This window comes from Ictalurus furcatus, chromosome 14 (assembly GCF_023375685.1).
Source record: "Ictalurus furcatus strain D&B chromosome 14, Billie_1.0, whole genome shotgun sequence".
Classification (NCBI taxonomy): domain Eukaryota; kingdom Metazoa; phylum Chordata; class Actinopteri; order Siluriformes; family Ictaluridae; genus Ictalurus; species Ictalurus furcatus.
In genome coordinates, this window is record NC_071268.1 from 25,745,994 (window position 1) to 25,757,966 (window position 11,973).

General features: G+C 39.3%; 1 protein-coding gene across 2 annotated transcripts in view; it reads left to right on the top strand.

The window, feature by feature from the left end:
• The window catches only part of LOC128617973 (F-actin-uncapping protein LRRC16A), a 41,813-nt gene extending 31,913 nt beyond the window's left edge, over positions 1-9,900 (top strand). The window contains exons 29-38 of one of the 2 annotated variants that reach the window (XM_053641261.1): positions 1-37; positions 197-263; positions 451-668; positions 811-911; positions 2,235-2,646; positions 2,764-2,806; positions 2,905-3,174; positions 4,383-4,514; positions 6,264-6,431; positions 6,916-9,900. The exon at positions 1-37 is cut by the window's left edge and continues 83 nt beyond it. In XM_053641261.1, the coding sequence (XP_053497236.1) occupies positions 1-37; positions 197-263; positions 451-668; positions 811-911; positions 2,235-2,646; positions 2,764-2,806; positions 2,905-3,174; positions 4,383-4,514; positions 6,264-6,431; positions 6,916-7,067 (1,600 nt within the window). In that variant the 3' untranslated portion in view covers positions 7,068-9,900. The remainder of the gene's footprint in view (positions 38-196; positions 264-450; positions 669-810; positions 912-2,234; positions 2,647-2,763; positions 2,807-2,904; positions 3,175-4,382; positions 4,515-6,263; positions 6,432-6,915) is intronic. The other variant, XM_053641262.1, reaches the window with a different exon arrangement.
• The last annotated feature ends 2,073 nt before the right edge of the window (positions 9,901-11,973 follow it).

Genomic DNA, 11,973 nt, shown 5'->3' on the forward strand with positions numbered 1-11,973 from the left:
GCCAAAGAACCTGCCATCACCATCATCTGACCTTCTGGTACACACACACACATTCTCTTTCCCGGTTCTCTGTAGCGATGAGTGGTACAGTTACCTTTAAGAAGAGATCTTCACATTTAAAAAATGACATTCATAATGTTTAAAAAAGTCATTTTTTTTGTTTGTTTGTTTTTTTGTGTGTGTTTTTTTAATGAAGCTGTCTCCAACCTCCAAGAGGCAGAGCATCCTGTTCCGGATGGTGCGTCCCATCTCCGTGGCCTTCGGTAGGGTGTGGAACTGTACACGTAAAATCGTCTAATAATTTATACCTGTCTCTGTCCTTTCAAATCCTTTCGGGGATTTTATTGAAAATTCATGGCTTATTAAACGATCGAGTGGATCGTTGATTTGCATGGCGTCATCCTGTTGCGTTTGCTTTTTGAGCATTCATTTTGTCCATTTGGCCGTCAGAGCTGGAGTTTGATTTGGATAAAGCACTGGAGCATGTGCCCATCCACATGGAAGACCTGCCCGTTCCTCCACCCCATGAACCAGTGGAGGCGGGGTTAGAGAGGCCCGGGAGTGTGTGTTTCGTTGATCTGCCAGAAACAGAGAGCCCCAAACTGCAGCACATGACTAAACTCCGCCCACGCAGGAAGAAGACCAACACCAAACCGAGAAAAGCAGCTGTGAGGGTTGCAGAGCCCGCACACACACACACACACACACACACAATCACGCTCACTCATTGACACACACATTCTGTTTGCTTCTTTGTTTTTGGTCCTTTATAGTGATGCAATGTTCTTATTCTGGTTTCCACTTCTTTAGAGCACTGCTACAGCAGACGTGGAGCAGACGGAGTTTGTTGGGAAAGTGGATGAGGGCCTGGACGATTTCTTTGCTAAAAAAGTCACAAAGATTGACACCAAGTGAGACATAAAAACCTTTTGTCCTTTTTTTGTTTTTCAGATGTTTATAACTTAACCATATTAGTACTCAGTGTATAAGAAAGTTAGACCAGTGAGCATGGCTTCCAGCAGGACATACGGGCGTGTCTTTGAGAAGGAGACATATACAGTAGGCGTATCTTTGAGTGGGACATACGGAAGCGTCTTTGAGTTGGTCATATGGGCGTGTCTTTGAGAAGGAGACATATACAGCAGGCGTATCTTTGAGTGGGACATACGGAAGCGTCTTTGAGTTGGTCATATGGGCGTGTCTTTGAGAAGGAGACATATACAGTAGGCGTATCTTTGAGTGGGACATACGGAAGCGTCTTTGAGTTGGTCATATGGGCGTGTCTTTGAGAAGGAGACATATACAGCAGGCGTATCTTTGAGTGGGACATACGGAAGCGTCTTTGAGTTGGTCATATGGGCGTGTCTTTGAGAAGGAGACATATACAGCAGGCGTATCTTTGAGTGGGACATACGGAAGCGTCTTTGAGTTGGTCATATGGGCGTGTCTTTGAGAAGGAGACATATACAGTAGGCGTATCTTTGAGTGGGACATACGGAAGCGTCTTTGAGTTGGTCATATGGGCGTGTCTTTGAAAAGGAGACATATACAGTAGGCGTATCTTTGAGTGGGACATACGGAAGCGTCTTTGAGTTGGTCATATGGGCGTGTCTTTGAAAAGGAGACATATACAGTAGGCATGTCTTTGAGTGGGACATACGGAAGTGTCTTTGAGTTGGTCATATGGGCGTGTCTTTGAGAAGGATACATATACAGTAGGCATGTCTTTGAGTGGGGCATACGGAAGCGTCTTTGAGTTGGTCCTATGGGCGTGTCTTTGAGAAGGAGACATATACAGTAGGCATGTCTTTGAGTGGGACATACGGAAGCGTCTTTGAGTTGGTCCTATGGGCGTGTCTTTGAGAAGGAGACATATACAGTAGGCATGTCTTTGAGTGGGACATACGGAAGCGTCTTTGAGTTGGTCATATGGGTGTGTCTTTGAGAGGGACAGATGGGTGTGTCTTTAACTGGGACACAAGGGCGTGTCTTTGTTGGTTGAGGTTAGCTATCTATCAAGAATTAGCAGTGAAGATTATGAAAATTCAAGGGATTTGCTTCTGAAGGAATGAAGTTGTATTAGCTTGCTACTACACACCGACGGTTCCGAATAATGAAGAAGATGACCAAAAATTCTCACAGAAATCATGTCAAGTTATTCCATTCTAGTTAGCTCTCTATAATCCGCTTTCTCTCTCTCTCTCTCTCTCTCTCTCTCACTCTCTCTCTCGCAGGCGTTCCACCATAAAAGACGCCGGTCAGGAAGGGGAGAAGAAGCGGGAATCTCGCATGAGTGGCTTCTTCAACCTCATTAAATCACGCACCTCCCTGAAATCTCCACCCACCAGCCCACACACACCCACTCCTGCACCAACCATCACCGAGTCTGATAACGTCGAATCCACAACGCCTGCAGTGAAAAGCCCCATCCCAGAACACACTCAAGAACCAATCAAGACTCAGGTACCGGAGAAAGTTGAACCATGTGAACCCGTAGATACAGCCATGACCTCTGAGAGTAAAGGTCATGTGGAGGAGAGTAAGAAGAAGGAGGCGCCACCTGGGGGGCGAATCCGAGGGGTGCAGGTGATGGGGAACGACTTCCTGGCGCAGCTGCGGGCAAAACAGGAGAAGATGAAAGACAAAGTGAGTTAAACCGACACGAACAGCTTTTGAAAATGATTTTGTTTAGTCTGCATTTGGATGTATTGCCACTCACTTTCTCACGCTTGTTTTGTCTTGTCTTTTTTTTTAACCCCACAGACGAGCGATTCCTCGTCTGCGAACAAGGCCGACTCTAACCACGGTTGGTGTGTTCGTAACACATTCAAGTCAGCACCAATACACATTCTGCTTTTACACCCAATTGATTCAGTATGTGGTTGCATTTCCTTTTCCCACCAGCAGATGGCGACAGTGCAGCTGTAGAAAAGCCAGCGCAGAAAGAGCACAACCAAGAGGCTGTATCTAAATCTCCCTCTCATTCAACCCATCTCCTGAAACCAACTGCTCCTGCTCCTGCTCCTGCAGCCAAACACACCCTTCCAGCCACACACACCGGCCTCAAAGCCTCACTTAGCCCACCATCTAGCAACCCCAAATCCACCCTGAGCAGCCACGAAGAGCACCACCCAAGCCAGGAGCACCTTCCTCACAGCTCCAGCACACCTGCCAGTGAGTTCAGAACACTAACACATAAAGATTTTATATTTCCCAAGACATTTTAGTAGTAGTAAGTGAAGTTGCTGGAAATGAGGTATAATCTTAAAGAGTTTTCTTGACTTGAAGTTCAACTACTAAATATTGGTATCATTTTCTGGCACAAATAAAAACAATGGCTTGCAAACCCGTAATTCGAACATGTTTACTTTGTAGGAAATAAAGCGTTCTGGGCTATATAGGGTTATATAGGAAAATGATTATGGAGTTGATTATTTTCCAATAACCCTGCACCCTAAAGTGTTTTATTCCTCTTTTACCACAGCAACTTGCCAATAGTCATTTTTTTTTATTAAAGGACGATACATCATACTTTTTAAAGTTGATAATTATATTAATGTTGTGGAACATCTGCAAAACAAGTGAGTTCCAGTTCTTACTTATTACATCATAGCAACATGTCTCATTTTCTCTCTTTTACAGTTCATAAGGAAATAAAATGCAGTTGTTATGGAGAAACCGGAACTATTACGACGTGCTGACACTGGAGACTCCTTCCATAAATGCTAAATAAATGCTAAAAGTCTCCTTACAGAATACTTAATGTACTTAATGATTATAGGTTTTTCAGCACTTTTTTTTTACATCCGTTTATTATTAGCCTTAGATTACGTCATACAAGTCCTCGTGTGTAAGCTGTTACTACTAGAGTATAAAACCCATCATAAGAAAAGGAGAATCATGATAGTATTGTAGATTAAAACTTACTACCATGTAGAACAACAGCAAAAGTGGCAGACTGTTATGAAGTAAACATAAGGTACCATAGGTTAGCTATTAGATATCATAGAAAAATTCTTTCCTCAAACCTAGTTATTCAGACAAGGTACGCGTGCGTCGTGTCTCAAATGTCTGAAATTAGCTTCTTTTAATTTGCGTTAGGGCTACGAGTCTAGTGAGCTAACAAGTAAGAGGAATATATGTAAACTGTATGTGTGTACTGTAGCTACCAATTTAGTATTGCGCAATACCACTTGTAACTTCCAGGATCCACCGTTTGGCATGTGATCTTAAGATCTCTGAGATATACATTTCACACTCTCTGACCATTCAGTAGAATGCATGAAGCTCCTCTAATAAGCGTCTTCAAGATTATAACACGAGTCCAGTCTGATTGACTTCCTGCGACTAGATACTTATTATTCTGCTTTCCGGCTTCTTAGATGATGCATCAGGTCACCTCGGCGATGTCTTCCCCACCAAGCAATCTGCAACGGCTCAACATCAGAAGGAAGAGTCATCTAAAACGGAGACAGAGGAACATATATGTGTCTCTCCTGGCTTACCTCCTATAGGTAACTTTTAATGAACCAGTTTTTTTCCCCTCTTCGTTTGTCTTTCGGTTTATCAGTAATAAATAAGGAATAAAACAAGGTGATTATTTTTCTATTGCAAAACATCCTGAAGTGTTTTACTCTGCTTATACCACAACAGCTTGGCAGTGATTACGCAGCATGTCATGTTTTCTTTTCGCGTAATGTTGTGAAAAGATCATCCTCAAAACGAGTTTCTGTCACTTACATTATAGGATATATATTATAAACAGCCGTTTCCTCACTTCCTCTTGAAGTTAATAAGCAACGCAAAGCGCAAACTCCTCCGTCCTGATGACTTTCCTATGGCAGAAAACGTAAAGATACAGCTTTGTTTCTGACTGTTACAAAATACAGAACGCTTTATTAGAGATTTCTTACATTTTTACTGATTATTATTAGGGGGCCAAGCACCAAAAGTGCGTAAGAACCCTATTGTTATTCCAACTCTTCTTCTTCTTCTTCTTCTTCTACTACTACTACTACTACTACTACTACTTCTGGCTAGGTTGTCTATTGGCAGCCCCTAGAACCCTCTGGTAAAAAGTTGTGAAATTTGGCACACTGATTGGGGAGGGTCTAAGGAACATTCTGACCAAATTTGGGCCAAGTGCTGCCACCATTGGGTCAAATTTGGGCCAGGTGCTACCACCATTGGGTCACATTTGGGCCAATTGATGCCACCATTGGGTCAAGTTTGGACATAATTTGGAAGTACATTTATGGTCATAACTGTGTGTCCAAAATTGAAAAGCCAGAAATACCTGGATGTAAACTTCTAACTAATTCGATTGTTCACCATCTTGGATTTTGTGGAAAACTGTTACCCTCCTACAAATTCTGTCCCATCATTACCAAATTTGGTGCACATCCTCTTCAGAGCAAGCCTCACAAAAGTTATGAAAAAAATTTCGAATAGTCCAGACGGTTTGTCCATAATGGGCCAACGAATTTCACAGCAAAGCTGCCAAACGTGTTTATTTTCATGCCAGAAAAAAAACATTAAATTACTTTAACATTTCGGATAGCTAGTTAGCACCGAGATCATTAGCCAGCTACAGTAACCCGTCAGCATGCTAATCATGGATATACTAGGGATAATAACATACTTATTCTAAAATATAAAATTTGATTACGCTCAAATTATTTGTCAGATTGTTTTGTTTGTTTGTGGTATTTATACATGATATCTTATGTAACTTATTTAAATTATTTGGTGTCTAGTTAGCAAGCCACAGTAGGTAATTGGCAGATAGTTAGCATGTTTTATAGCTAGCTAGGTGATTAGCAAGTCAGTATGACTTCACATCGTTTAAGGGGAATTACTGAACAAACGAGCACAGAAAATCACTTCATTAACATTGTTCCTATTGATAAGGACAAGTGCCCTTTAAATAAATAAATAAATAAACACTCCTATAAGTACACTACCTTGTGCTGCAAGTGGCCGTTTGTGAGATGTAGTACATATTCGCGTCTGAGGGGAGAGGGGAAGTCATCAAGTGTTTGCTGAAAACTTTATTTGAACACAATGTAAGTGTTTCAAGACTAACAATAAATAACTGAGAAGTTGCTCATCTTGTATCTGATAGGCAATCTTTACTTTTGGGTTCCTGAATGATGTAAAATATACACACAACGTTGCATGAATGTCATTGGTTAAGCCTGTGTGCGAATGTTTGGGGGGTTTTTTTGTGAGATGTGTCAGTTATGATGTTGTTACTGTCTCAGTGCTGGATCCTGCAGCAGAGGGCAGTGTGTTTGAGCCAGAATCATACACACAGCCATCACACACTGCAGCAGCAGGACAACGCTGCGCCTCCCTTCACTCCTCCAGTTCCACCAGCGCTGCTGAAGAGAAAGACGATCGACAGCGCACCGTGTCCCTGCCTGCACAAGGTCTGACCAATCACGTTCAGCTGAATTATACTGAGATATTTATCTCATGATCTCATTCTATTAGCCATAGATTGTGGTATTAATATCTTTATAGGTATGTAAGAGTGTATATTATTATATTCTCTGTGAATCCCCAAATCAGACCAGCTGGCACAAACTGGATCAGCTGATGATTTAAAATATTACAAATTAGAATATTATTTCAACGTTCTTCACAAACATAAATAGAAATGCAAAGTGAGTAATGAAGATTATGCGGTCTTCTATGCATTCAAGTCAAAGCTAGGTCTTTTATCTTTAAATAAATTAACAGGTACAACAACAATTATATAACATTGTTATAACAATCTGCGAACATTTAACTACAATTTCATTCGATTTCATCAAACCATTTAGACTCTTTATTGATATATAATAAAGATCCGTAAGTTGATTCTTATCGGCACTGAACTGGTTTAATTTGGTGTGTGTGTTCTGTTTGCAGTTGACCTTCTGACTCCTACAGACTCTACTTCATCTCCCGAACCTGCAGATTCCAGCAGCACCTACACGCAGCTCCAGTCTTCTGCTGCACTTCAGCCCACAGACCCAACACAAGGGGATCTCTCAACCAGCGAGGATGAGAGTGTGGAATAAAAGCCAAACCAACCAGGGTCAAGTTTCCCAAAAGCACCGTCGCAGAAGGATCACCGTAAAATGCTAGAGCAAGCATCACATCGAATACTTTCTCTCCCAGTTATGATGATCTGAATTTTGCAATGCTTTGGGGAAACTCAGCCCAGAAAATTAGTGTACAATAAACACCAAATCACTCAGGATGCCGGTTTAGAATAAACACCATATATTCATAACTGGTGGCAGTTTACAATAAGCACCAAAATCAACATGGAAGATAGGAAATCAACAAAACCAGGGCGAGTGTGTAGAATACACACAATAACGAAGAGGACAACAGAGAATAAAGAACATTAAACCAACCAGGATAGCAGTTGAGATTAAACACCAAAATAATCAAGATGATGGTGGACAACCGGGCGACGGCTTAAATTAAACACAAAACTCAACAGGGCAACAGTTTAGACCAAACACCCATGACAGCGTAGATTAAAAACCAATCCAAAAAGGACAACACTGTAGCATAAACACCAAAAACAAACCAGGAGAGAAATGTAGGGAAAACAGCCATATAATCAGGACAAGAAAGAACATCAAAGAACCCTGGAGAGGAATACAGAACAAACACCAATCCAAATAGAACAATAGTGTAGACCAAACACCAAAGTAACTAGGAGGGCAGTGTAGAATAAACCCCAACCAAACCAGGATAGAAATGTGAAATAAACACCAAACCACAAAGGACCACAGTGTAGAACAAACACCAAACCAAAACTTACAACACTGCAGAATAAATACCAAACCAAAGAGGACAACAAAGTAGAATAAACACCAAAGTATCTAGGATGACAGTGTAGAATAAACAACAGTCCAACCATAACAGCAGTATGAAATAAAAGCCAAACAAATCAGCACAACACTTAGCACACACCAGACCAACCAGTGTGAAATATAATAAACCCAAAAAGGGCAACAGTGTACACAAAACACCAAATCAACAGGACCAGAGTGTACAATAAAATTCAATTAAAAAACAACAACAACCAAGATAACAGTTTAGAATAAACACCAAACAAACCAGGACCACGTAAACACCAAAGAAATTAGGACTACACTATAGAATAAACAACAAACCAGCAGGAATACAGTGTAAAATAAAATAAGAAAACAACCAAGCCGCCATTTTAGAATAAACACCAAACCAACTAGAACTGCAGTATTGAATATACACCAAACAAATTATGACTATGGATCAAAATAAAACACCACACCAAAAAGGACAAGTGTACACCAAATCAAGCAGGACATAACTGTAGAATAAACACCAAACCAACAGGACCACAGTGTACAATAAAATAAAATAAAATAAAAACAAGACAACAGTTTAGAATAAACACCAAACCAACCAGAACCACATAAACACCAAAGATAGTAGGACTACGCCAAACCAAAAGGAACACGGTGTAAATAAAAATGTAAAAAAAAAAAAACAACCAAGACAAATTTAGAATAAACATCAAACCAACCAGAACATCGGTATTGAATAAACACCAAACAAATTATGACTATGCTTTAAAATGATCACCAAACCAAAGAAGACACATGTACACCAAATCAAGCAGGACATAACTGTAGGATAAACACCAAAACAAAAAGGACAACAGTGTACACCAAACACTAAACCAACCATGTAATCTAGAATAAACACCGAACCAAACAGGACCACATAAACACCAAAGAAATTATGACTACACTTTAAAATGAACGCCAGACCAACCAAGGTGACATTGTAAAATATAATAAACACCAAACCAAAAAGGACAAGTGTACACCAAACACCAACCCAACCAGGAAGAAATGTAGAATAAACACCAAACCAACCAGGAAAGAAATGTAGAATAAACACCAAACCAACCAGGAAAGAAATGTAGAATAAACACCAAACCAACCAGGAAGAAATGTAGAATAAACACCAAACCAACCAGGAAAGAAATGTAGAATAAACACCAAACCAACCAGGAAAGAAATGTAGAATAATCACCAAACCAACCAGGAAAGAAATGTAGAATAAACACCAAACCAACCAGGAAAGAAATGTAGAATAATCACCAAACCAACCGGGTAAGAAATGTAGAATAAACACCAAACCAACGAGGAAAGAAATGTAGAATAAACACCAAACCAACCAGGAAAGAAATGTAGAATAAACACCAAACCAACCAGGAAAGAAATGTAGAATAAACACCAAACCAACCAGGAAAGAAATGTAGAATAATCACCAAACCAACCAGGAAAGAAATGTAGAATAAGAATAAACACCAAACCAACAGGAAAGAAATGTAGAATAATCACCAAACCAACCAGGAAATAAATGTAGAATAATCACCAAACCAACCAGGAAATAAATGTAGAATAATCACCAAACCAACCAGGAAAGAAATGTAGAATAAACACCAAACCAACCAGGAAAGAAATGTAGAATAATCACCAAACCAACCAGGAAAGAAATGTAGAATAATCACCAAACCAACCAGGAAAGAAATGTAGAATAATCACCAAACCAACCAGGAAAGAAATGTAGAATAATCACCAAACCAACCAGGAAAGAAATATAGAATAAGAATAAACACCAATCCAACCAGGAAAGAAATGTAGAATAAACACCAAACCAACCAGGAAAGAAATGTAGAATAAACACCAAACCAACCAGGAAAGAAATGTAGAATAAACACCAAACCAACCAGGAAAGAAATGTAGAATAAACACCAAACCAACCAGGAAAGAAATGTAGAATAAGAATAAACACCAAACCAACCAGGAAAGAAATGTAGAAATAAATGCCAAGCTAACCAGACCTTTCCTCAAATAAAAAAAACAACAACAAACAAACAAACAGAAAAAAACAACTGACCATTATTACAAAGTGACTAAAGATAGAAAGGCGTGGTGGCAGGCTGGTTGTCATTGATCTGCTAATAATCAGGATTAGACAAGCTCCTCAGCCTGCTGTAATTATGAGCCGTCCTCCAGCAACAACACAGATGTGCAAACTTTTCGGATAAGCTGAAATCTCCTCATGCATAATGAGCAGGGCTTTTTATAACTCACACGAGTGACTGTAATGGACATTATTATAGTCATTTTTTATTTTTCTTTCACTGGTTTTTTTTTTTCTTTCACCTCACACAGTCTGTTTCGAATCAGATGAAATGATTTATTCAGTAACATTAGCATTTCATGTGCACATTACATCAACAGCCTGCTGCTTGTCACATGGCCGGCCATGTGGACATTACATTTCAAGCCCAACTCATATGAATATCTTGTTGCTGATAGCAGTGGTAAATGGAATATGTGATCATATTGTCCGGTATGATAAAGTGTAGTCAAATATTAAACAATAGTTTTAGCCAGGGCTTTTAATGATACAACGACACGTCAGATGACATCAGAAAATATCGTCAGGAGGTCACAGGTTTGCATCCCAACGAAGGTGAGGAAGCAAGAGAGCAAAATTGGCCATGCTCTTTGGGTAGTAAGGACATACTCTCTCTCCCCTGTCAATCACAGCGACGCTAGCCAATCAAGGGGGTCTATGAGCTCATGTATGTGGAAGAGGGTAGATAGCACTTTCCTCTGAGTGTGTTACGCTGGCCTGTGAAGCAGCATGAGCAGCAGGCTTCGGAGTCTCAAAGGAAGCATGGGTTAGAAGACCAAATTGGGAAGAAAATGGGGGGGAGGGGTTTATAAAAATAAATAAATAAACCGCAGAAACAGCAACAACAAAAAAACAATTCATGTATAAATGTAAATGTATAAAATAAACTCTTAAATCTAGTGAAATCTAGGTTTCTAGTCCACTTTATGAAACCTCCACATGGTGCATGGTGTATCGTGAAGATGATATCTTTGAATCTAATCCAAGAGATTGTACAAGCACCTTAAACGCAAAAGAAACCACATTCTTCACATATGTACTGTACACACATAGATCTTTTATACTCATTCACGTGTTTCATTGATTTCATTCTTTAACTTGTATAACGGTATATTGTATTTTATTCGTTCTCTGTGGTGATGGATCATACGTAATACGTACATGTTCTTTAAAAAGGGAATATATAAATATATTTTGATAGATTGTTCTGAGACCATTTTTTTTATTATTTTATTAAATATGTCCATAAATATGACTATTTGTATATTGGTACCAATTGAAATAAACAACTATATATATATATATATATATATATATATATATATATATATATACTGGAATTTTCTTTAACAGACGCTGTACATGATGGGGATATGATGTGATATCAGTATTGATATCGATACGCTTTCCTGATACACTTTTGTAAACATCATCGTTGTCATACGCCGTCAGAGTGTTACACTTTGTCACTTTGATACACACTGTTAAAAAAGAAAATACTGGGCCGATACTTTCGTTTTTATAAATGCTGGACAACAATCTCTGAACCTAATACTACAGTTGAGGTCATAAGTTTACATTTACATCATTTTTTTAAAAAATAATAAGAGGGATCATTAAAATTGCATTTTGTTGTTTATTTAGTTCTGCCCTGAATAAACTATTTCACATAACGGGTGTTTACATCGAGTCCACAAGACACAATAATAACTGAATTTACACAAATGAACCAGTTCAAAAATTTACACGCGCTTGATTCTTAACACCGTGTGTCGTTACCTGGATGATCAACGAGTGTTTTTATGTACTGTGATAGTTGTTCACGAGTCCCTTGTTTGTCCTGAGCAGTTCTGTTCTTCAGAAAAATCCTCCAGGTCCGGCACATTCTTTACATTTCCAGCATCTTCTGCATATTTGAGCCCTTTCCAACAGCGGCTATATGATGTTCAGATCCATCTTTTCACACTGAGGACGACTGAGGGACTCGTA